The sequence below is a fragment of the Coloeus monedula genome (assembly GCF_965178545.1).
Source record: "Coloeus monedula genome assembly, chromosome: Z".
Lineage (NCBI taxonomy): Eukaryota > Metazoa > Chordata > Aves > Passeriformes > Corvidae > Coloeus > Coloeus monedula.
The window spans coordinates 60,842,021-60,866,904 of record NC_138822.1 but is presented as its reverse complement, the minus strand read 5'-3'; the positions used below and the strand labels follow the sequence as shown (position 1 = coordinate 60,866,904).

Below are 24,884 nucleotides of genomic sequence, written 5' to 3'. Positions count from 1 at the left end.
TGTTTACAACTTTTTAAGCAGTAAATTTGTTTTTTCTAAAGCAATTAATGGAGGAAAACTAGTCTTCTTTAGTATTTAGTCTTCTGGTATTTTTAGCCTTTGGGCAAAGTTAAGCTGCATCATACTCATAGTAATCATATTCTTATAAAATTGGCTTTTAGCTCATTGCATTACCATTATTTCTCTTCGTTATCTTAAAAGTGAGAGTTTCTTCCTAATTGTACTAATTTTAAAAATTAGGTTAATTTTTGAAACAATAATACTACAGCATAAGAAGAAACATGAAAGAACACATGTACTAGGAGTACAAATAAAACACCACTGCCTTGAGTCTTGCATTTGATTCTTTCTTCCTTTTAGCGTCAAAGAGTTCATTCTGATAGTCCTGTGCCAGTTCCTCATCCACGTTGAGCAACATTGCATTTGGGTTCCTCAGAGTCGCAACGGTTTGCTCAGCTATTCCCTTCTCAACAGCTTCGTTGATTGCTATTACAGCTGCATGCACTAAAATTGAAAGCATAGTCCTAAATATCAGGAAGCAAAAAAGTCAAAGCTGTCACTGTTTCTTCTGATTTATTTGAAAGGTGTGTTTGTGTTCAACAATTTACAGATTCGAACATTCCACTCCATGTTTTCTCTAGACTGTAGAACTTCGTGTTTACTTAAAGGTGGCAAATCACTGTCTGCTCCATGTTCACCCTTCACCCAAACTGGGGTGTGCTGGTTTCAGCTGGGGTAGAGTTCATTTTCATCTCAGTGGCTGGTATGGGGGTGTGTTTTGGATTTGTGCTGAACTCAGGGCTGATAATACAGAGATGTTTTTGCTGTTGCTGAGCAGGGCTTGCACAGAGCCGAGGCTGTTTCTGCTTTTGGTACTGCCACACTGGGGAGGGGACTGGGGGTGCTTAGGAGACTGGGAGGAGACACAGCCAGGACAGGTGACTCCAACTGGCCAAAGGGATATTCCAGACCCTGTGGCACCATGCTCAGCGTATAAAGGGGGGGATGAAGGAGGAAGGGGGGAACATTTGGAGTGATGGAGTTTTGTCTTCCCAAGTCACCATCATGTGTGATCTCCTGGAATGGCTGTACACCTGCCTGCCCATGGGAAGCAGTGAATGAATTCCTTATTTTGCTTTGTTTGTGTGCACAGCCTTTGCTTTCCCTATTAAACTGTCTTCTTCTCAACCCTTGAGTTCTCCAGCTTTTACTCTTCTGATATTCCCCCACCAGCAAGACCTGAGAAAGTGAGTGAGAAGCTGTATGGGGTTTGGCTGCTGGCTGGGGCTAAACTGTAACATGGTTAATACTCTACTGACAGACAATAAAATATGGGTTACATTTTATCACTCAAGTCCTATTTTATTTAGAAGCTAATTACATGGAGGAATTGAAAGTATTTTTTTACCTTCAAGCTGTGTGTTTGCGTCCATATAAAAGTACTGTCTAAATGGAGTATACCTGAGAAATGCTACACAAGAATAAGGAAATTGAAGATCCAATAAACTTGTCCTCTGGAAAAACACATTTAAGACCCGCCCCCCCTAGGCAGGATGCAGCCCTGCACATCACATTTAAGCCTCTCTGAGATGGTTCTTTGCACATCAAAATCTCCATGAACCACCAGGCACATGAGAGACACTGATGTAATGGTCCCTCCTCCTGTCACCTGCCATGAGACAGCAAAACAGCAGACTTCAAATGGAGGCAAAAAACACCCAGTAGGCTTTTGAGGGTTCTCAAAATATTACTACACAGGAAAAAGGGAAAAAAGTGTCATAGGACTCACTACAGCCATTGATCAGCTTAAATGTTAAGCCCTTCCTTTGAGAAAACAAGAAAACTTCAGCTACTAAACAAATGCTTGACTCCAAGAACTTAAGAGTCAGAAAAGCTCGTGTTTTTTCACACAGTAAATTTTCATTAGTGTACAAATTCAAAACCAATTACAGCTGAATTAAGTTTAGAGTAGTGGCTCACACACACCTCCCAGTTACTCCCCACACACATTTGGTCCTAAGATCACTCTAGTGCAAGTGAAGAACTTAACTAGAGCTGCACTTTATCTGTACCTTCATGCCACAAAGAGACCCCAATGGCTGTCTGGTGGCACATTAATCTCAAATATTTTACAGGCTTTACTATATAAAATGCAATTCCTGATAAATATGTATCTAGATCATATCCCAAAGGAGGAACATTGCAGCTCCCCATTTATCATCACAGCAGCTTGCCTAGGATTTACTTTCATGCCACCAAGGAGATGTGTGAAGGCAAAACACAATCACCATCTTTCCTTAGTCTATCAATACCCTCTCTCTACATGGCCATGCATGGTTCTGACAAAGTGGAGAAAAGCATGCACTAGAAAGCTGTTATTTAGGTTAAGTTTAAATGAAGGTCTGAATACCAGAGTCTGAAAGACTTCAGTTTCACTCAAGTTTATGAAAGAAAGCAAAGATGCTTCGGATTTGTGGTTTTAGAAAAACAAAGGAGTGTACAAATTTAGGGAAGTCAGACAAAAGAACATATGACTGAAAACTCAATGGGGCAAATGAAGGATGAAGTGAAGCTATACTTCCTCAGAGATGGCAGCTACTGGGACTTGCATAGCTGTTGGTGGATAATCCATTGCTTAGCACTAAGTTCATGCCAGCAAGTTGTTCTAAAATTGTTTCACTCTAGCTCAGTTCAGCACAGTATCAGCTGGGTAGTACAAACAGCTAGCATGGTGGAGGATTTTCACGGGTTTGTTTGTCACTAAACTTTGTGAAAAGACAAAGTTCACATTGAACATTAGGAAAAGGTTTTTCATTGAGAGGGTGGTAAGTCAATGGAACAGGCTTCCCATGAAAATGGTCACCGCATCAAACCTGAGAGAGTTTAAGGAGCATCTGGACAATGCTCCTAGCTCTATGGTTTAGATTTGGGTAATCCTGTGAGGATTAGGAACTTGGACTCAACTGTCCATATGGGTCCCTTCCAGCTTGAGACATTCTGTGGTTCTGTGTACATCCATATCCACTCCAAGGGACTAAGAAAACTGTCCTTAGGCACATACATGATCCAAACATCCTCACAGAACACACCGGAAGGATATTATCTCTTCCACAGCTGTGTAAGAAGCTTCACTAACCTAAGTGAAGCTAGCAAAAAGCAGACAAAAGATAGGTTCAAGATAGGAGAGAATCGAAAGGATATTGGTAGATGTGAACCCACCAAGAGAAACAGCCTGATTGGACTTGAAGAGCAGGCTGGAGGCACAGAATAAGAGAGAGGTTTCCTTGAAGAATGAGCTCTCTGTGAAAGCACTTAAGCTTATTCTTTCCATGCTGATTTATACAATTGCTGGAGCTGAGTAGCAGTCATCAGCAGTTGTTTCACTTTCATATCTCCTTTTGCATACTCCACTTAGGAAGGATGGTAGACCCCTTCCTCTGGTAGGATCTCCATTATCCAACCTCCCTAGTGTGTGAGGGTTCCTATAGCAGATGTTTCCTGTTGTGGGGCAGAGCAAGGGACAGAACCAGCATCAGGAAGCCCTGCTTTTCTAAGACTGAAAACACTTCAGGAGTTAAAGGAAGCCCTACACACTATAATAAGGCTTTCAGTGAAGGATGTTTCAGCCCTTTCATCTTCGGCAGAGGAAGCTCCCTGAAAAAATGCTTCGTAGTCACTAAATATCTAAAAATCTGCTAAAAAACTCCTGCCACTTCAAAAGGCAGCATTTTAAGAGCTAGCTTTGGTGAAGCATGCACATATTAAGCAGGCTTCAAAACATACAACACAGATAATGTGAATCAACATCAGTGTGTTGTGGGCCCTGAAACTTTCAGCACACTAAATACCATAATGAATCAGCTTGCCACTTTGCAAGATTGAATGAAGCAGCAATGGAACATTCTAAAGCCAGCCCTTCTGTTCTTCAGTTTACCCTGCTGAAAAGAATGGGATCTTGAACAAAATTACTGGAGCTCAAGTGTTGATTTAAGTGGGCACACTTGATTTCACATCATTTAAATGCAAGCAATTTTTTTGTAATATATCACTTCATTTCTTAAAAAAAAAATAGTGATATAGAGAAAAACTCCCAGACTTACAGATGAATAGGCATGGGCAGCAGAAAAAGCATTTAATTCTGTTTTTGAATGGAAGCTGTTCAAGACAGGCTCAAAAGAACCATAACTGTCCAGGAGGACCTACCCCCCAGCAGGGTTCTACCATGCTGTGGGTCACATGCCAGTGGTCAGACAGATTGAAAGCTACCCATGGAGGCAAGTTCCACATATACAACACCATATGTGAGAGAGTTGTCTGTCTGGAACAATGGCTTGTCCTCACATCAACCTGTTTGGGTGTTTTAGGAAAACTGCAAAAGGCAAAAAATAAAAAGAGGAGACACAGAAAATACACATCCATGTTCCCATGGCCATCTACACTGTAACCACATGGTGCATGCACAGAGCCCAATTCATTATTCTAGAGGAGCACTAGCTACCAAAACATTAAACCCATTCAAAATATTGTAAGTAATCTTTGCTTCTGGCAGCACTTCCTATGGTTCAATGGGGATACTAAAAAACTCAGACTGCAAATTTTGAAGAGGCCTTGTAACAATGAAGCAATGTGATAGTGAAAACTTGCTTGCTTTTCTTTCTAGTTATTAGGAGGTGGCAAACGAAGTGAATTAGAACACAGAAAATATTTTGTTAGCATCCGGTCAAAGCACTTGGTAGAGAACACAACAAGAGTCACACTTACAAGCAGCTTCATCCACTGATAATTCACTGGCCAGAATGCCACCGATTTTTCTAAAAGATGGCATCTGTATACCATATTTCTCTAGCTCCTTTCGCATGTTGCTGATTTCTTCCTCTGTTCAGACAAAAAAATAAAAGGAAACATTATCAGAACAAAAGCATGACAATTTCACTACGAACAACCAGACCTACAAAAACGTTTCTGAAAGTGCTTGTGGCCAGGGCTTCTGAGCAGTTTTCCTCCCCATTTTGAAAGACTCTAAGATATGACAAGTATTCCATGCAAACTCGCTCCCTCCTGTCCCTTGGAGACTGACAATCATTAAAAATAGCAGCCTCCCACCCGTTTAATTTGTAACAGTGTTTGTAACAATGTTTTCAGAGGAGAGAGCCCATAATAGAATATATGCACAATGTTAGCAGATTTACAGGGTAAAAAAACCATCTAACATATGATTATATGAGCATTTTTTTACCTGTGAAGTCTACTTTTCCCAGGAGGTCCTGGATCTGTGGAGCTAATCCTAGTTTGAAGAGATATAAACTGCAAAGGAGAAAATTAGACTTTAAAGTTCCGTATGTGATTCAGTGGTTTGCTTTCTGTACAAGAGAAAAGCACTTTTATGAAGCTTTGTCCTTTAACCCTTGACTTACATGAGCCAGTACAGAATAAATTGACACTAAAATTTTCTTTGTTCTGTACTTTTAAGTCTTACAGAAAAAGAAGCATCTCTAAGAGAGAGTCACTGTCAGTGTATCTCAGGTCACAGGGGATTTATAAACAAGTAGAAAACTTTAGTGAAAGATAGGTAAAGAAATGCAAAAGCTAGTATTGGGGGAAAATTGAGATCTGAAAACATTTTAGCACAGCTTGTATCTTTGGATCTATGTTCTGTTTTGACTTGCATTAATTACATCCCTGTAATTACTAGCTGAAGACACATAAATCACTGACACCCTTCTTACTACATGTAGAGGAACAAGACCCCGTAAGTCCATCCAATACCATCTCAAAATTATTTGTGTCATTAGCTATTTTGTTATTGGAAAACAAAGAAAGTTGATTCAATGTACTCTCCAAGAGCTAATATTTTTATTTCAATACAGCATGAAAAATATCTTCACCCATTCCTAGAGCTCTGGGGTGCTATCTGAAAGAAAACAGCTGAATACATATATATTTTCTCAGTAGCTTCCAAACACAAGGCATGTGTTTATCTACAAAAGACTGATGTTTCTATAATTTAGCAGTGAAATTCAATAAACAAGTTAAGCAAGAAAGAATCAAAAAAGATAGATTTTAAAATCAATACTTAAACAACACATTCCTCCAAAAGGATTGTTTCCACCTCTTTTCAAACTTACTTCACCCCAACATCATTCATTGCAATTGTGCTTTGGGGTTTAGGGTTTTTGTTTCCAGAGAGGCATATTTCCCTTTTGTGTTTTGTTGTAGAGAGGTTTTTTGCTAATAGCAAATAATAGGATGAGATTTCAAAGCACATATTTGTAGCTGTTGTATTCATTTAGGAGCATGTGGAATCAGCATTTATCTTCCACGCTGCCACAGCTACTCCTCTGTCCTGTCCCCATCTGGATGAACACAACAAAGGATATCAGGTAGACCAACACTCCTCTGCAGCCTCTCAAAATCATTGCTGATGCCATTCTTACCTTTCAAATCTGTCCAAAATGCAAATTAGCTACTTCAGGGGAAAAATAGCACATAGACTTTACAAGACTATAGTAATGAACCAGGTTCCTCTGTTACCCTGGTCTGCCTTCCAGCCTTTTCTGGGCAGAAAGAGATTTTGCTCCAAGTTTGAGACAGGGACACAATCCTGTCTGAAATGCTGGGTGTCATACAAACAGCTATGGAAATCAGCAGCATCACTATGCTGACTCTTTTTTGGGTCATCACAATAAAAAGATACAAGAAGAAAGAGTGCTATGAACATTAAATAGTATTTTTTTTTGCTGTTCAGCACTTCCAGAAGGATGTTGAACCATGTGTGATATTTCCTATGCTCCTTTGTTTGGATAAACTTATTAACCACCAGATGGTGCTGAAAATGTTCTTCTAGTCTTGCAGGGAACACAAAGATACTTCTACTCTGAGTTAACATATAATTTCACTTGAAACAGCTTGCTTAATGCTTTTATTGTGTAACTTGAACCTCAGAAAACACACGAAGTCAAAAGCAGGGGCCTCATGGTTAAGAAAACTGAATATGGAGGCATCAGGAGCAAAGGAAAAACAAAGGAGAAAGAGCAGTTCCTAGGTGAAACTCCTTTCAATACAAAGCATCACCCATACAGAACTGCATTTCATATCAGGCAGATGTTCCCACGACTTCTTTTATGCTTAGCTCATGTATAACATGCTGTGAAAAACAGATCTGAAAATAGCATGTTTTTTCTTTTAAGGCATGCTTGTTATTCTGCTGCTTCCTAGGAAAACAATGTTTTGAAGCTGTCCAGCTTCTAGAGGGATAGTTTTCTAGAATGTAGCAGTGATCTTCTTGCAAGATCACTGATCAAAATTTCAAAACTAAATTCTTCAGGGAAAAAATATCTCCAAGCACTGCTATTTATGAAGAAGAATCACTGTTAACACCTTAATTTAAATGAAGCTGGTTTTAACCTCACTTAGTGCAGGAACAAATCCAAGTCTGGTTTCACAAGAAAAATGGTGAAAGAAATGAAACCTATGCCTTTGTATTTTTTAAGTTGGAACCAGAAGCTCCAATTCTGGTTCTACCACTAATTTGTTCCTGGCCTTGGTCCCAGTCAATACTTTTTGATGTTTCAGTAAGAGAAAAGCAAGAGGTAATTACATTCAACAGGAATATAATAAGAAATAGTTAGCTAAGTCACTCCTTCCTGGCCAGAGCTGTGTTGTATTTGACAGCACAAGTCATTCCAAATTACTTAAGTGCAATGGTCTTAACCTCAGACTTGAATCAGGACATATCCTAAAACTATATTTAAACAATCATGCTTAGAGTAACCATCTATCCTCAGGCCTCCTAGCAGCAAAAGATCAGCAAAATAATAAACAGCCAATGACTTTCCCTGCAAAATGTTACTATTTTCAGATGTCAAATATATGTTTCAGATACAGCTCAGCATTCCTCTGGTGCCAACCCACCTGGGAACACGGCTGGCCAAGCAAAGTGACCTGTCCTTAATTCTATTCTTTGCCAGACAGTTTTCAATGTAGCCTGAGTGCCATTCAGTACTGAGATTGGAGTTTGATTTGAAAAACTCCAGTGAAGGACTTATGGCAAGCATTTTAGGAGAAGGTATAGAAGTAAATAAAGTTCAGTCATTGTTTCTTCTATTCTTACATCCTGCACAGGATGCAGGCACAGGAGCCTACAACCTCATGGGAAAGCATCATAAATAAAAGCATTCCAGGCCTAGTCCCTTTCAGTGTGTATGATATAAAGTTCATTTCTAAAATAATAGAACTAAAAAAAACCCCATACTAAGTACAGAAGTACAGAGTTAGAGCTTTGTGTTGATATGCATCAAGAAAAAGTAATTTAAACAGGACTAACTTGGAAATGAAAACTGAGACAACACAGACTAATTCTGGTAATGGCATAAATCCTGGGGCATGTCAATGGAGAAAGGAAAATTTCTACCATAGCTCAATCCATTGTAAACCTCAGGTCAGGATGAGAGTTATTGCCATTGCAATCATAAGGCAGATATTATGAAGGCATTTGATGGGATTGTTGTTTATGTAGCATTCAAATCCACAGTTAATATGTCCTATGTACACGAGGGGCAAATACTAGAAAAATTAAATGTGTTCTTCCACCTTCTGCAAAACATTTGAGCTGGCCCATAACACAGCTGGGGGGGCACACAGCCCACTGAGTCAGCCTGACCTGGTTAGGGTTATAGCCCCATGGATCCTCTTTACAGGCAAGAGCCACCCTCAAATAGTCCCAGAGCCACTTCCCAGGTAACATTATACCAAGTATAATAATTTCAAGGGGCAACTCTCGTCAAAGATGGCAAAAATATACTGAACTGTCAACTGAACACCTGGCATATAAAGCAAATACAGTGAACTTTAGTGTTAAGTCCTGTTTATTGGGAGTGACTGCACATCCCAGAGTGCAAGAGTGGTCACAATTTCAAGGATTAGCCCTAAAAAAGTTTCAATAAAGCATGTATTGAAGAGTTTCTGTCTGTTAGCCCTGGAGCAGCTGATGTACCTTTGAACACCATTAAAAACAGAAGAGAGTTTGGGGTGTAAGTTAATTATGTTCTCTGAAAGATTAGTGCCAAAAAATATTGAAAGGGAAAGGTCTCTGTGTGCAGGAAATGAACTAGAAGAGCCACAGGAGAGCGGAGCTGTCTGCCAATACCACTGTCTCTCACACCAGGGACAGCACAGGGCAGATGTTTTTGTGCTAAACATCAAGAAAACCTTAAGGCAGAACATGAAAAAATTTTAATCTCTACTTTCAGTGGTGTAGTGAAACGCTCTTACTTTACATTAGAAGTCAAGTTGCTCAGAACTTTGAAATCTTTGAAAATGTTTCATTTTTACATAAATTACCACAGAATAAAGTAATTGCTTCAGTTTTGGGACAGAAATATGTCAGTTCATCATTATTTTCACTCTGATCAGCATGGCTGCTCCATGGTTGCACTAATGTTTTGCTAAGTTTCTGTTAATTTGCTTGATTTCTGTTGAAGTATGCATTTTGAAATTGTATGCTCACTTTGCAAGTGGGTGTACTATCGAGAGAGGGATGTGTGTGCTGAATTCAGTAGCCCTTAGTTTCTATTTTGAAAATTACTAGGCCAATGCCCTGACAAAGTTCAACTTTTGTCTCCAACTTAAAATTAATGAACTTCTAAATTCTGACAGATTTTGATATACTGGCTGCCCTAAAGCCATTTCAAGACTTACACTCCTAGCTTTGGCAGGTACTATAACTTTTATTCCTGTCAGCAGTTACCTTAGAGCGTGAATGCAGTATATCATCCGAGGGATGTTTTTCCTATCAGACATCCGTAGTCTCTGGATAAAAGATCTAAAAAGCAAAGAGCACACAGTTAAATAAGAAGACTTATTACAGAGCAGAAACATTTACTCTGCAGAACCATACCTTAAACTTACAGAATTTCAGCTGGTACTTCTATACAGCTATGAGTCACGTCTCTTCTGATGCTATTTTAACTTTATCAGTAGTTTTCATAAAGAGGAGCTTAATAAAACATAAAAGCTATTTAGTAAGAGGGGAAAACAGGAAGATAAGCAGACAGCATTTCAAGAAGATTTTTAGAAAATGTCCTTTGGCATAAGCTCAGCAGTAGTGCTTGTCCTCTACAGACGCCCAAAACCTGGAATGCAGTTACAATTTGCAAAGCTTCATTACAAATCAAACCTATCAAGTATGGTTTGAAAATGCATAATTTTAATTGCCAGCACCCCTAACTTTGTGAATACATCATTTACAAAGAAAGATATTGAGAGAGAGGAATATTAAGCAATTTAGCCAAGAAGTCACATCCTAAGTTCCAGTTCTGGTTCTACCACTAATTTGTTCCTGGCCTTGGTCCCAGTCACTAAACACTGTTTCTCCACAAAAATATAATAAAAAGACTTAGTTAACCATGAGAGTTGGCAGCATGCTTCCAGCCCCGGCTGGTCACTTGGGGCTGCACTGTCCTATGGTTAATAGGACCAGACTGAGCAAGTCAGGAGCACAGTGCCCTCTTTATCACTTGCTCAAAACAGCTTTGTGAGGGGAAATTGGGAAAGCTTTTGGCATGACCATCCTCTGCAACAGAAACATAATCTTTCAGAGGAGGGATGGCAGGGTGGAAATCAGCCAGCTGAACAGAAGGCTCAAGGTCTCAACTGGAAAAAAAAACCTGATCTGGAAAAGGCAGGAGGCCTTCCCATCTCTCTGGCATTTCTGATGGCAGCCGTGAGTGCCCTTTCCCAGTTATGGGCACCTGCAGTGAGGTTGCCTGCAGTGAACTTGCCTACAGTAGCTGACCATTAGCCCATGTAGCCCTTCAAGCAGCTGCCTGAGCATCCCCACTGTGCCTGACCACAGTGCCTCAGGCAGCACCGGGTTGCTGGCCCCCAGGCACCCTGGGGTGGGAACTGCTCGCCTCAGGCTGCGTGTGGCCACCAAAATGTACAAACAAGCAGCATGGGGGTTTGCACACAGCCCTTTCTTAAAGGATTTTCATCCAAAATAGACTCACTGGTGCCCAGAAACAGCAGCAGAGGGGGGAGATGACAAGTGAAGACCAACAAGGAGGAAGGTAAATATAAGAGGTGACCCAAGAAAGCAGCTGGTGGAAGAAGAGCAGCAGCACAGTCACGCAGATGCACTGAAGGGTGCAAGAACAGTCTGGAAACAGGGTAGAGGCAGAGAAACTGGGATGTACAGTAAGAGGAAGAGGCAGCAAGAGGCACGATGTGAAGAGGTAACCTAAAGGAAGCAAATATTTAAGTTTTCTGTTTTAAACCATATTCCTTTCAGGGCCTCCCCGCCCAGAGACTGCACTAGCAATAAGATCAACACTAGCTCAAACACTGCTAGTGTTGTCCCCCCACCTCAGCCCACACACACTGGCAGCAGCAACACAGGACTGACACTCCCATTGCTTTCCACATTACCTTCTCCTCAATTTGTTTTTTGAATTACCCCTTCCCTGTAGACTTACTGTAAGGAACTGTTTATGCTCAAGCAGATGAAAGGGGATCTCAGTGAGCCAGTGATTTCAGCCACTTTCTTTGCTGAAATTTAAAGGCTTACCTTAGGCAGACCAATGGACTCCATTGCTCTTAACCACTGCACAGTGTTGTCAGTGTGCCAAAAATGAAGGCCAGATCTCTGTTAGAAACATAGGAGAAGATTATTAAAGTCACATCAAGCAAATTCTCTACTTACTGATCCTCCTGTTTCCCAGTTTTATATCCTGAAGCTGAGTTCAAGGAATGTTTGCTTATTTGAACCCGGAGACCAAAGTGTAACAGCTTCAATTTTGCTAATGAAGCATTCTAACACATCAACAGCTCCACACTGAGTTCAGCTCATTCTTTCACATTACGTAAGCCCGATTTGTATGGATCAGGGTGGACTGTGATTGAAGTAGAAATACAGTCCTTCAGTATTCTTTGGGAGTAGAGGCTGGATGTCAAATACCAGAAACCAAAATACAGAAATAGTTACACTGCTCAGCACTTCCATGAAGAACAGATAAGGAGGTCTTGGAATTCTTCAGTTCTACCTGAATACCTGACCCTCCCTAAAGCCTATGACAGCAGCATAAGAATAAAGTGGGAAAGTATTTTTATTTTATTTTCAATGCTATCTTTTAGAAAAAAAGGAAAAAGGAATCTCTGAAGTTTTGGAGATTTTCAAGAGAAACATTTAAATGTAACCGGAATTCTTAACCTTTTTTTGCCCCCTCTACATATTGAGATAATGCTTTCCATAGTGGGACTAATGTGTATGAATACATATTTCTGTATTATCCAGGTCCTTGGAACTAGCAAAATCCTGTGCAGGGAACAAGCTAAGCTCATTTACTGGTAGCTTGCTTTTTGCTTCTCATAGTTAAAGTTGATAAAATAAACACAGAGATCTAATGAAGTGAATGTCAGATATGCTCACATTCTAAGATGAAGAAAGCTTGAAATAGTTACCAAATTGCTTTTGACTTCTATTACTAATGAGAAATAACTTTATTAATTGCAAAGCTCATGTTCTCCTTGGAGACAGAAGTGTAATTTGTGCAGTTTTAAAAATGTGAAGCCACACCAAAACAATTTTTCTATGGGTAAAATATCTCTAACTTATCATACAGGCTTCTTACAGCTGTGCATCTTCCATCTAGTCTCTACAGCCTTAAAAGAGATACAGAAAACTAACTAGCCATGCTTAGGAATCTTTAAGAGCTGGAATACAAACATTACTGGGTTTTGTCATCTTGGTGAGAGAACTGAGAAAGTTATTACCTTGTAGTGTGACTGCTCTACATCATAGATCTTTTTGTCTGACACCACATTAGGTGCAAAGAATTTCGCAAGCTTGGCAAGGTAAACACCATTTCTTAAGCCTTCTTCCAGTTCCGTAGTTGGGGGCAGCTCTTCGTCCAAGCAGATCTCCATCCATCTACAGAGACATTTGAGAAACATTGTGATTTGTATTTTAATAGGAGTGACAGCTTTTGCCTACAACTATCATACTTTAAATGTCACTACCACAATGTAATTATAAGGACAAAGGGCTAAAGAGAAAGTCCACATATTCATTTGCATGGCACATCAAAATGATTAGAGTCGTATCTGTGATTGTGACCCATCAATAAGCAAACAGCATGCTTTGAGGTATTCACACTCCAAGGGGTCTAACTCAAATCTTTTAAACAGTACTAGGCTTATGAAGAAACCATAATTTAAGCTGAAAACTAGAAGAAAATGTGGAGCATTGTGTATTATTGATGTTTACATTTTAAAAAACCCTGTGATTTCCCAGTGCTGAACCTTCTGAACATCATGGACAGCAATGTTCTGGGTGAGGCAGGTTCCTGTAGCCAATGTGCTCTGCAACATGACCTTGCAGCAATGCCAACCACAGTACAGAGCACTCCTGCAGATTATCCTCCTTCCTGCAAGGGAGTTCTGCACTCTCACCCATGAAACGCAGTACTGGTGCTGGAGGGAGCAGTGAGGGTTTTGTTGAAAAGCCCAAGGTACCTCATGCATTTGAGATCTGCCTGGCAGTAAGTAGGCTGAAACACGGCTTCTTGTTAGTGACAGTGACTAAATCCTGCAAGGTGCTAAACTAGTTGTGTCTTTGAGATTTAAGATGTGATAGACATGGTAGGAGACAAAACAGTATTAATTGAATATATAACCAGTTCAGAAGGCAAATAACAGATATGAAACCATATTATCTAGTATATTGAGTAGCCAAGAGAAATTGCTTCCAAAGCCCTTCTGAAAAAGATTCGTGTCCTAATCACTGGACCAGAAGTTCCTTACATTGGTGGTCTAAGTGTTTTGGCCCTGTTATTACTCTTATTTCCAGCAGCTAAATCACATTACAAGAGCTTTAAATCTGCTTATTTCCTCCCAGTATTTTTTTTTTTAATTTGCTTAGTCAATCTCTCATGGTTTTAGGACATTAATATCAATACAAATAAAAAAGCTAAAAGGCAAGAATAAAGTTGAAGACATTAGTTCACTTTGCTTACTATAACTAAGGCAGCATCATTTTAAGCAAGACAGCATTACAAATCTGACATCACCTCCATAGGGGTGACTTCAGAAACCTGAAATCTTGGATCCAAGTTGAAAATAAGCCAGTTTTTACTTCACCATGGAGTAGAAGAAAGCTCACTACATCATTTTGTTTCACATTAAAACTCTAGACAAATGTTCTACTCCATTCCACTTCTGGATTTGTTACAGGACATATGAAAGTTGTTTCACTGAAGCACAGACTACCCGAATAGCTGTTTAGGAAACCAACATCCATAAATCCGACACAATATCTCACAAAACTGCACTAAGCAAGTGTCATTAGGAGAACTGTATTTTGCAGTACAAAAGCTGCTTCAGTGAGGAGAATCATATTCCTGATGAGTTTCCCAGCTTTATCCTGCACTGCATGTTTGTGTATTATGGGTCCATGCCAAGGGTCCCAAAAGTCACCCTTACTAATGACATTTTATAGACCAAATAGATTTATACTCTAAGGAATCACACTTGTCTTCTCCAAAGAAGACAAGGAAGAATATACAAAGAAAGTGTACTTCCAGCCAAATATGGCTTTTACCTGAGCCAGTTAGCTTTTCCTATAGAATTTATTTCCTAGAATGTGTCTTCTAGAAAAAGAATTGTACAGATAAGCAGCAGGAGCTTGCTGAGCCAGAGCAGGTATTCACCATGAGCCACAGGTGACTTTGCTGTTCAATGGATCATCTCCAGAGATATGAACAGTGTGCCCAGAGCAGCATTTTGTATTCTTTGCACTTCAAATTCTCAGTTTTCTTCTGAAAAGACTTTTCTAATATCTTAAGTCCAGGGCACCAGAAAGCTACTGCATTGGAACTGTTTTTGAAGATACACACATGTGCCCACCTGCAATTTTTCTTCCTTCCAGTACAAAAATTTACTACTTATATATAAAACTGAGTCATTCCCTGAGCTCTAAATGAGATGCTGATCCAAAGTGAAAGCTACTCCTCAGCTTTTCAAACTTCTCGTAATTCAACAGCAGTAAAACTGTTGTGGGTTTTTTCCCAGCATGGTGATAAGCCTTTAAAATTAATCTGGAACCCTTCTGTTCTAGTTAGGGAGGCTACGGTGTCTAAAGGGTAAATGCAGTACCCTGAGGAACAATCTGGAAACAATATGAGTATGCAAAGAAAGAAGAAAGAAGAAAAAAAGTAATGTAGAATACACCTGTCAAACCTCAAGTCCAGATAAACATACAAGAGAACAAATCGTTTGAGAAGGAGGATGTTAGTAAGTCAGTGAAAAAAAGAGGGGGGGAAAATAGAGAGAACTAAGTGGAGAAGACCTGAAAGATGTGAAGTTTCTTTCCATTTATAGCCAAAAATCTAAAAGTTATATCTACTCTAGAAAAAATTAGGGGTCTGCAATAGGGCAACTATAACTTACAGCATTTGGTAATCAGTGTCCAAGACTGAGAACACAGATACAAGCTGTATTACATATAAGATATGTTTTACCAATGTCTGGAAGTTGCAGAACTTAGCTACAACAAGATCTACTGTGAAAAGATTTACTGTGTTTTGCACATGTTTAATCAGAGAAAGGAAAACCTCAGGATTTTAATTAAATCCTGCTAGTATACAAACAACCTTGTAACTCAGTTATGCGAACAGCTGGAAGATGCTGTAAGTACTCTGCAGAGCCTTTTCTTCTCCAGGCTGAACAACTCCAACTCTCTCAGCCTGTCCCCACAGAAGGGGTGCTCCAACCCCCTGATCAGTTTTTCAACCCTCCTCTGGGACCCACTGGACTAAGTCACATCTTTCCTGTGCTGGGACCCCAGAGCTGGATGCAGCACTGCAGGTGGGGTCTCAGCAGAGCAGAGCAGAGGGGCAGAATCCCCTCCCTGGCCCTGCTGGCCGCGCTGCTTTGGATGCAGCCCAGGACACGTTTGGCTCTCTGGGCTCTGAGTGCCCATGGCTGGGTCATGTTGAGCTTCCTGTCAACCAACATTATCTATAGCACTTTTCTCCCCAATGCTTTTTGCAGTTACAGAAGTTTTGTTCCCCTTACACTGATTCAGCCAAAAGGCAACTATGGTTTAAAACAGAAAGAACCACTACTTCAAACCTTGTGAGGTTCTGCTGTTTAAGACATAGTTTGGTGAGTTTATGAAGGTGTATTGGGTTGACCCTGAGTTGATGGACAGTCTTTAAGACCAATTACGCTTCTCACAATTTACATATTTAAACTGCACAGAAAGGCGGGACTTCCCCTTTTGGTCGGAGCTCGCTTGCTGGGAGGTGGGGGCAGCTCGGGGCCTGCCGGGCCCAGCCGGGCCGGGGCCACTGCCCCTTTCCCCCTTTCCCAACGCTGTGGCACGGACCCTGGGTGGCTGGGGGGGACTGCCTCAGAGCCACAGGCAGCTAAAACCAGCCATGGACTGCTCACAGCTAAACCCATCCAGCGCGGCTTCTGGGGACCGGCGGGTCCCTCTCCTCTCCACGCGGGGCCGGCGGAGTCAACGGGAGCCGGCAGAGCCTCCTGTCTGCAGCCAGCACACTTCGTGCTGAACTGAAGAAGACACCACGCAGCCAGCAGCACAAAGGGAGCGAGGCTTTCCCCACCGTAAAGCCCGAACAAAAACACCCTTCAGCATGGCGGCGTCAGAGTCAGAGAGAAAGAGAAGTGAGTCCCGTGGGACGGAGCTGGAAATGGCGACGGGAGAAAAGAGGGTGGTGCCGCGATTCTGGCGCGCAGCTTAAAAGAAACCTTCTTGCATGCCGTGGTAAGAAACTGTAATACCACAAACTGTCTCTTTAATCCATTTGAAGAACATGGGGGGATGGAGTATCTTCGTGTACCTGTGAAGATTGTGAAGAATGCCGATGCCAGGCTATATAGTAGTAAGAGGCTGCTAGAGACTTGTGGCGAAGAAGAGCCTTTGTGTGCTGGCCAAAAGAACTTATCCTTAAAAAGATGAATAACCCCATGTGATGGCCCATGTTTTGCAGTGTGAAGGAACTGTGAGATTTTTCATGGGAGAGATGTTCTACACACAGCAGATTGTTTGTTTCCGGGCGGATCTGCTGTTGGTGGCAGTTTGGGAACCACGTGCAACTGAAGGAAAAACCCTTTTTTCCCTTAAGCATAAGAGAGAGACTTTTCAAGAACTGGAACACTGACTAACATCCCATGTTCTGTTATCCCTTGTATGAGCTAGGTAAAAGGAGAGAAGTGCTGGCTGGAGGGGGGGGGGGGGATTTGCTCTAATTTTGTTTTGTTATTGTCTCTTTACTTTTAATTCTATTAGTAATAAAACTCTTTCATTGTACTGCAACTGTTTAAGGTTTGTGCCTGCTTTGCTTTTCTCCTAATTCTTATCTCACAGAAGGAAAATAAGTAAGTAATGAATATTTTGAACCAAAACCACTACATTTAATTGGTGTTTCTGCCCGGTTTCGAACTCAACCCGCTACAGAAGGTTATTATATAACATGGTACAGTCAGCAGGACCAGACCGGACTGAGAAAACCAGAAATCCTTCTACTTTTGTTTCTCTAAGTGAAACAGAGGATATCCACATGACAGTAAGGATTTATAGATACCTTTGGAGCAATTTCTTTTTCTCCAGGGCTAAAGAAGCAGCATTGCCTTTCGCTCACCCACTGTTTTCCTGAGCACACAGAACTGCAGCATCAGCGTCACATTTAAGTCTGTTGCAGAAACTGTTGCCCAAAAAGAAGTAGTAAATACCACTGATACACATGATGAGGTGTCTGTAAGTCAATCTCAGACAGTATGCTTTCCTTCAGTATCAAGCTTGTAGAGTAAGGCTGTTATAGCTATCAAATGTGCACATGCATTTCTACCATCCTTTTTCAACAACATAATCTCGTAACTGTGCTTTTAACAACCCTAACTTAGTGACTGAGGTAGGCCATGAAAAACTGACGGTGGTGACCATGATGGTTCATTTGATCACTCATTTAAGCTAAACCCAAACCCTGCTCCATGGTGGAGGGACAAAAGTCAGCCTCAGGAAGCAGAGTAAAGCATACAGCATCACCAAAGCTCATCTAAAATTAATAATCCTTCAGACAGTCCTACAGAGCTACCCATGCCAGTTATAGTCTTACCGTTTGGATAAAATATGCATAAACAGGAATTTTTCTAAGGAGAGATACTTAGGAATGCATAAGTACAGCCCACTTTGATTTTCATAATACTGCAGTACTTGCCAACACAGAAACAAAGGATTTGCCTTAGACAAAAAGCAAACCTAGATCTGATCAATGAAAATGTATCTCCAAAACTTTAGTTCCAATACACAGTACTAGAGAGTCAGCCAGGAATGAATATGGAGGTACAATTCCCTTTTGCTTTGCTCAGTTCTGTTTTAACTCTTGACAACCCATGGCAGAGCTGTTCAGCAGTGAATTTCTGGCAAGATAACAATACACCTTCTATACCAGACTCAAGAGCAGCAAACAGCATGCTGCCCACCAGGAGATCCTGTTTCCACTTTTGACTATGTAGTGGAACAGACTGCCCAGAGAAGTTGTGGATATCTCCCCACTGGAGATATTCAAGAACTGGCTGGACTCAATCCTGTGCAATGTGCTCTGGGATAGCCCTGCATGAGCAGGGAAGTTGGACCAGGTGACCCACTGTGGTCCCTCCCAACCTTAACCATTCTGTCTTTCTGTGAGAACAGCGGCAGTACAATTAGTTCAGACTGAATTTTAAAACAAAAACCCCCTGCTGAATCTCATTCAAGGCAAGGTCAAGGGAACTGGAAGACACAGTGCTGCACTACAAACTTAACCAGTTATGAAGACGTCATTGACAGTGTGTGGTGAGCAAAGTACACACACAGGTCAAGAGACTGGAAATGCTGGAGTCAACATTCAGCAGAGAAGAGAGAATATGTTTTACAACCCACCCAAAGTCCATCACGTTTGGCATACAATCTTGCAGTGAAATGTATACTTTTGCTGCCCTGCCCCTTCAGATTTATGCCTCAAGATGTAGACCCAAGGGCACCAGGTTTGTGGGGAGCAGACGTTCAAAGAAGAAAAAATGGGACTCCAGAGTCACAGCTCAGAACACTACATGCTGCTATGGAAAAGGTGTAGTGAAGACAAGATAAACATAAGTTACCTCTCATTTATTACCTCTCCGGCTCACAACCACAGCCTTTCAGTCTACTTCAGCACAAGTGAAACAGACTGCTGCCCTAGAAAGTACAATGTGGCCAATTGGTTCCAAAGGAAAAAATCTTGCTCCTAGAGAATAATAGTAACCACAATCAGACCCAATGCAAAATGTTAGATTCTAGCTTTAAATGTCTGTGAAGTGGTGGAAGTGGTTTACGTCAAAACATTTACTTGGACATACTCATAAATATACAACAGTCTGAAGCATGTGAGCTCATCATTTAAAATTCCACACTACTATGTCTCCAGTTTCTGAATCTACAGATTTGTTAAGAAATCTCAGCTCTTAAATCTTTATTTGCTAAAAAAAAATATAATTTTCATTTAGCTGCCAACATTCGCTTAAATATTGCTTTATAAAGGATGGTGACAGCAGCCAAAGCAACCTAGGTGTGTTCCTTGGCTGACTAGTGGTGTGGTGGTAGTGTTGATTTGTTTATAAAGAAAACCTGTATGCTAACTTTGGAATTTGTTCTCATTATACTGCAAGCTTTAGTATGATACATCTCCTAAACCAGAAAACTTAGGAAAAGGTTATTTCACAAATAGCCATGGGTTATTTCCAGAGGAAAACCATACAAAGCTTCCAGCTATCCCATGCAAATAGATACAATACAATTTGAATACCATCATGGCAAAAGCTATGAGTTGTATAAAAAAGTGCACAGCCTTGGAGGCTTGATTTTGAGGCTGTGGAAAGTAGAGTGGTTAGCTGAAAAAACTGCTTTCTTCACACCCTTTCCCCCCCCCCCCCCCATGTTCTGGTGCATTCGGCCCCAAACATTCCTTGCACATGGGAGCCTTAGCTCAAGTCAGAGCTATAGTCCTCTGATGCCAACTTACTCCTGGAGCCAGGCACCCTGGAAACAATCTTCCAAATTTGAAGCTCTAGATTCATACTCCAGAGACAGCCTATACTGCATCTAAAGTTTTACCCATCCTAAGAACTTATCTTGTCTGAAATAAATAAATTTTTGCGATTGTGGGTCACCACAGCAGTAGGGTGAAGGAAGGTATGATATAGGTCATTCCAGTCACCAGTTCTCTCATGTTACATACAAGAAGTAACATGAAGGTAGCAACATGGAGGACGCCATGAATCACTTGGCTACACAAGATCTCAGAACTTCAGCACATAAAGAAAGTTTCAAATCCTTTAGCAAGAATTTTGGATTAATTTGCAGTTGTCAGGTTTTTTACACTTCCATAAGTTGGTTCAAATTCAAAGCTGCATATCTTTGAGTCTCCAGCTAGTGTTAGATTTAACAGCATCAGCTTTCTACCATCATGATTTCATCAGGGAGGAAACTGACTTTCAGCAAGAGCTATAGGGAAAACTATGAAACATTCATGTGTGGATTCTTTGTGTATAAATGTTAAACCAATACAGATCTCACTGCACATTACTGCATTTAGTTGAGCTGTGCATGCCAGCATGAAGTTTGTTGCGACATTCATTTCCCTGATCAAAGCCTTTCTTGATGCATTTCATATTCAATTCAGATAAGCAGAAGCTAGGAGCAGTGATGCCTTGCCTGACCTGCACAGCACACTGAACCAGCAATAAATCATGTCAGCAACATTTTTCCACACCAGATTTCTGCTGCCATGACAACACTGCCATATTTACAAAATAATCTTAAAGGTGTTATAAAATTCTGGTGCACAAGATGGCAGCACAGATACTACATGCTGGTTTAATCTGTTTTACTCCAGCCACCCTTTATGCGGGTTAATCAGTGATTAAAGTCCACAAGGCAAGGTGCTGCTCAGAAAGCTGGCTCTGGAGCCCCGACATGGCCCCACGGCCATTGAAGGCTGCAGGGCACCCAGCAGCAGCCAAGTGCTGTTTACTCGGCAGTCTTTTGGTGGGGGAAAAAACAGACACTCTCCAGCAACACCACAACTGACAACAGCAACACACGTGCATGTGTTTCAGGACAGTCCTCAACCTTAGTAATCAGCAAGGCTTTGTTTTGCTGCCTTGTCTGTTTGCAGGAGACATTAGGATTTAGCACCGGGTATCAACCGCAAACTCCAGGACTGCTATTGAGATAATGGTGCTTGAGCGGGGGGCCAGCAAAGCTCAGCCTGATGGCAGCAGAAATGCCTCATCTCTTCCCCCCGCTCTTGGCCTGGCTCCAAGGTGCCAGGGTTTGGCGAAGAAAGCTGAAGAGGCAGTGCCAGGAAGGGAGCTCACCATGGTGGTGGAGACTGAACAACCACAGCAAGTATGTCTCCTTAAGAGACCTCACATTGTTGCTGCCTGTTCCGAGCCTCCCTTCCCCAGGACACTCGCCTCTGTCATGTGCTCTGAAGCCCTTTGTTCCAAGCGCAGGCAAAACCAAATGTAACTCAAACTCTTTAGCAGTGTCTCATTGGCCGGTCACCCCGGGTACGCCCCCAGTCCTCCCCTTTCCCCTCTCCCAATAAAAGGAAGGACCAAGAGGGGGCCCGGCCTCTTTGGCTTGCACCCTTTCTGCGAACATCTTGTCTCTGTTTCTATTTGAAAGCTTCTAATTGCAGGAATTGGCAACCAAAAGCTGTATTTCTCCCTCTTTGCTTCTGCTGGTGGTATCAGCTTTGCAGCTACTATTGCTGCTCTTAGAGCTACTGAAATGCTGGATTGCCCGTGCTACCTCTCTAGGCTGCCCGAGGCTTTCTAAGGCATTGAACTACGAGCCTAGCCAGTAAAAAGCTGTAAGTATCTCCACATCACATAATTCTTCTAAGCAGAAACAACAGTACTCAACAGATTACATGAGCAAATGAGGTGGAATTATTAAGTCTGTGATCAAAGGTCTCAAGAGAGGAAAAGTATCTGCTGAAATGTACAGTCTGAAGTATCCCTTTTTTATGTGAAGAACTGGATTTTGATTTGAAAGAAAAGGGAAAAAAAGGATGGAACAGAACAGTCCTCTCCTAAAAATCATGCAAAACCTGTGCAACTAAGTTAACACAACTCCAGTTTTAATAGCCTTCTCTTCCAATAGGCAGCAGAGACACAACAGCAGAAACACAAGTATTTCCTGTGTTAGTCGGGCAGTGGTAGCTCAGTGGCCCCTGGATAGCATAATTTCAGACAGATAACAGACTCAAATCACTAATGAAGTTTAGGTAGTGCAGACACAAGCTCTGTAACAAGTCCCACATACAGACATAAAGGGTCTCCCGACAAATAAAACAATGCTTTTCTCTGAAAAGAAGACTAATTTGGTACATGAATTAATCTAAACTTAGTTTTCCACAAATCTGTACAGACACTGATTTGATAAACGGAAGCAGACACAACAATAAAAGCATTTATACAGTGCAGCATTTGTACGTGTGGAAATGTTGCAAAACAAGTTTTTCCCCCCAAACACACCATGTTTGCTTTAGGAAAACACTGAGCAGACTGTAGTTTAGACTTGCACATTATACTGTCTTGCTACATGCTACAGCAGTTTGCTTTGCTCTGTTACATCTTCTATAGCTACAGTACAGTAATACAGTTTAGGGCACCCTCTTAAAACAGCATATGGTATTTTAGACTTACCAATTTAAAAGGTTCTGGCCTGAATAATCTCATAGTATTCCAAGCAATCTGCTTCAGCAGAAGAGTAGCAGAAGATACATGCCCTTGGTAAGCCTCAGAAATGTGGCAATAAAATAACCAATAATGAGTCTTTGAGTTAATCCTCACACTTTCCTCACACGATAGTCCCACTAATCTTAAATCACCGTCTTTACCCAAAGTCCACACCCTGCCATGGCAGTATTTCCTATCCAAATCCATAGAAAATAGAGCTGTAGTCTCTATGAAGTGATCTATCCAATAATCATTTTGATGAAGCTTCTACCGAAACTAAACCACACCTGTCCATTAGGGAATATGCATCTTTTGTTAACCCTCTCCCAAAATCCACCACATCATCAGAAGTGCTGCTTCTAGCAGCTGTCAAACTAGCCAAAAACGGAATGATATCTAAGAAAACCAAGTAATACTGCAGTTTTTACACCACAATCTAGTATCATATGTGTTTGCTCCTTACCACTGCAAAGTGCCTTCCATGCAAGTATTAGTCCTCAGGTGTTCAGAGGGATGTGCTATTACCTTTCTCTGCAGGTGAGAGGACAGGCATAAGCATTACCACCATGCCTACAATCATCACACTTTTCTAAGGAAAAAAAGTGACCCAGGGAGGTAGCTCCAGTGCAGGTTCAACACAGAAGCTTTTACAGTGTGCAAAAGTGTTAAAGCCAAGGCTATGATTCAGGACCAGCAACAGAAGGACACAGCTCTGCCTGCACACCTGCACATTGGCAACTAATGCAGCTGGGTCAGCAGAAACCCCCAAAGGAGGCACAGACTAAAGATTTCATCAAGGCCACAGAGAAGACCTGTGGCAGGGGAGGAAACTGAACTTGAGCATGGCAGGATGCAGAGTGCTGTTCTGACTCCTTGACCAGTTCAAATCCACAGGATCAGACATGGACATTTATATTTTTCTGTCTAGTATCTGACAAAGGTTAGTTTTGTGAAAGCAACTAGCAGCAAGTCTGCAGGTATAGAAACTACTAAACCCAAGAAATACATCTACTAGACAGGCAGCTGCAACTTTTAAAGAAAGGTGCAGGACAGCAGCCAAGTCAGAATTAAAAGACACGGATGAGAGAACAAGATGTTAAAGAAGTGAAAAGACTGAAAGAGCCAGCTTGTGAAAGGCTGAACTCTTGTTCAAAGTGTTTAGTGTTATGTAAACTCTACAAAACTGCAACAAGGAGTTTAAACTTGGTCCCATGTCAAAAAGAAACACAAGATTGAGGAATAAAGTTAAAACCAAGGCATTTAGGTGAGACATGCCATGCACAGCACCTACAGTTACCTTTTCCTGTTTACTTCTTCCCATGATTATGCAAGAAATCCTCTCCTCCACTTTCCATGGCTGGAGAGACAGTACTCCCCTACCTAGTTAATAACAATCTATAAAATTCCAAGAAGCACATGCATACAAATCAAGTCTGCTATAGATGAGGAAAATTCAGGGAGCAGTATAACAGCATTTAATAATCCACAAAGAAATGCCAACCAAAGGAATTAATGTATTGCTTTACACTGGTGAACATAAACAGCCTCTCTGTAAGAGAAAACAGCAAAAATATTGAGTGCTCTTCAGCCTCACCTTTATCATCAGAATATAAGCCAATAACTGCCAAACAAAGCTTTGGATCCTCCAGGACCATATCTTTTTGCCTGTTTCAAAACTACATTGTGTTTTGTTCAGAGAGCTGAGGCAGACAGCACTGCTTTACACTAAGGGTCATAACCAGAATTTCTATATGATATGTAGGCATGGGATCTTGGTGAAGAACTGTCTGCAATTTTTGCAGTGCAAGTTGGAATTTTTCTTGAGAACATATAACTACAATAGTCATTGGCAGCTCAAGCAAATCTTTCTAGATAGCAATCAAGATACAGCAATAAAACAATTCTTCAAGAAAATGGACTGGAGAAATTAAGTGGTAGAACAAGAGGTTTTAGCTGCGAAACTCTAAAATATTCCCTTGGAACGAGGAATGGACTAAGGAATTATATTAATGTATTAAGGTAGTGTGAAAGCTAAACTCTACTTCAAAGACTAGGTTAGGCTAGGAAGAAAAAAAGCTGATTGTAATCAGCATGGTAAA

General features: G+C 41.1%; 1 protein-coding gene across 1 annotated transcript in view; it reads right to left on the bottom strand.

Moving 5' to 3' along the window:
• The window catches only part of LOC309585156 (ras GTPase-activating-like protein IQGAP2), a gene marked incomplete at both ends in the record, with an annotated part of 114,906 nt that overhangs the window by 45,781 nt on the left and 44,241 nt on the right, over window positions 1–24,884 (bottom strand). The window contains 7 exon segments of the mRNA XM_082301688.1: window positions 326–504; window positions 4,762–4,875; window positions 5,237–5,304; window positions 9,746–9,793; window positions 9,795–9,820; window positions 11,564–11,641; window positions 12,769–12,925. Of these exon segments, the coding sequence (XP_082157814.1) occupies window positions 326–504; window positions 4,762–4,875; window positions 5,237–5,304; window positions 9,746–9,793; window positions 9,795–9,820; window positions 11,564–11,641; window positions 12,769–12,925 (670 nt within the window).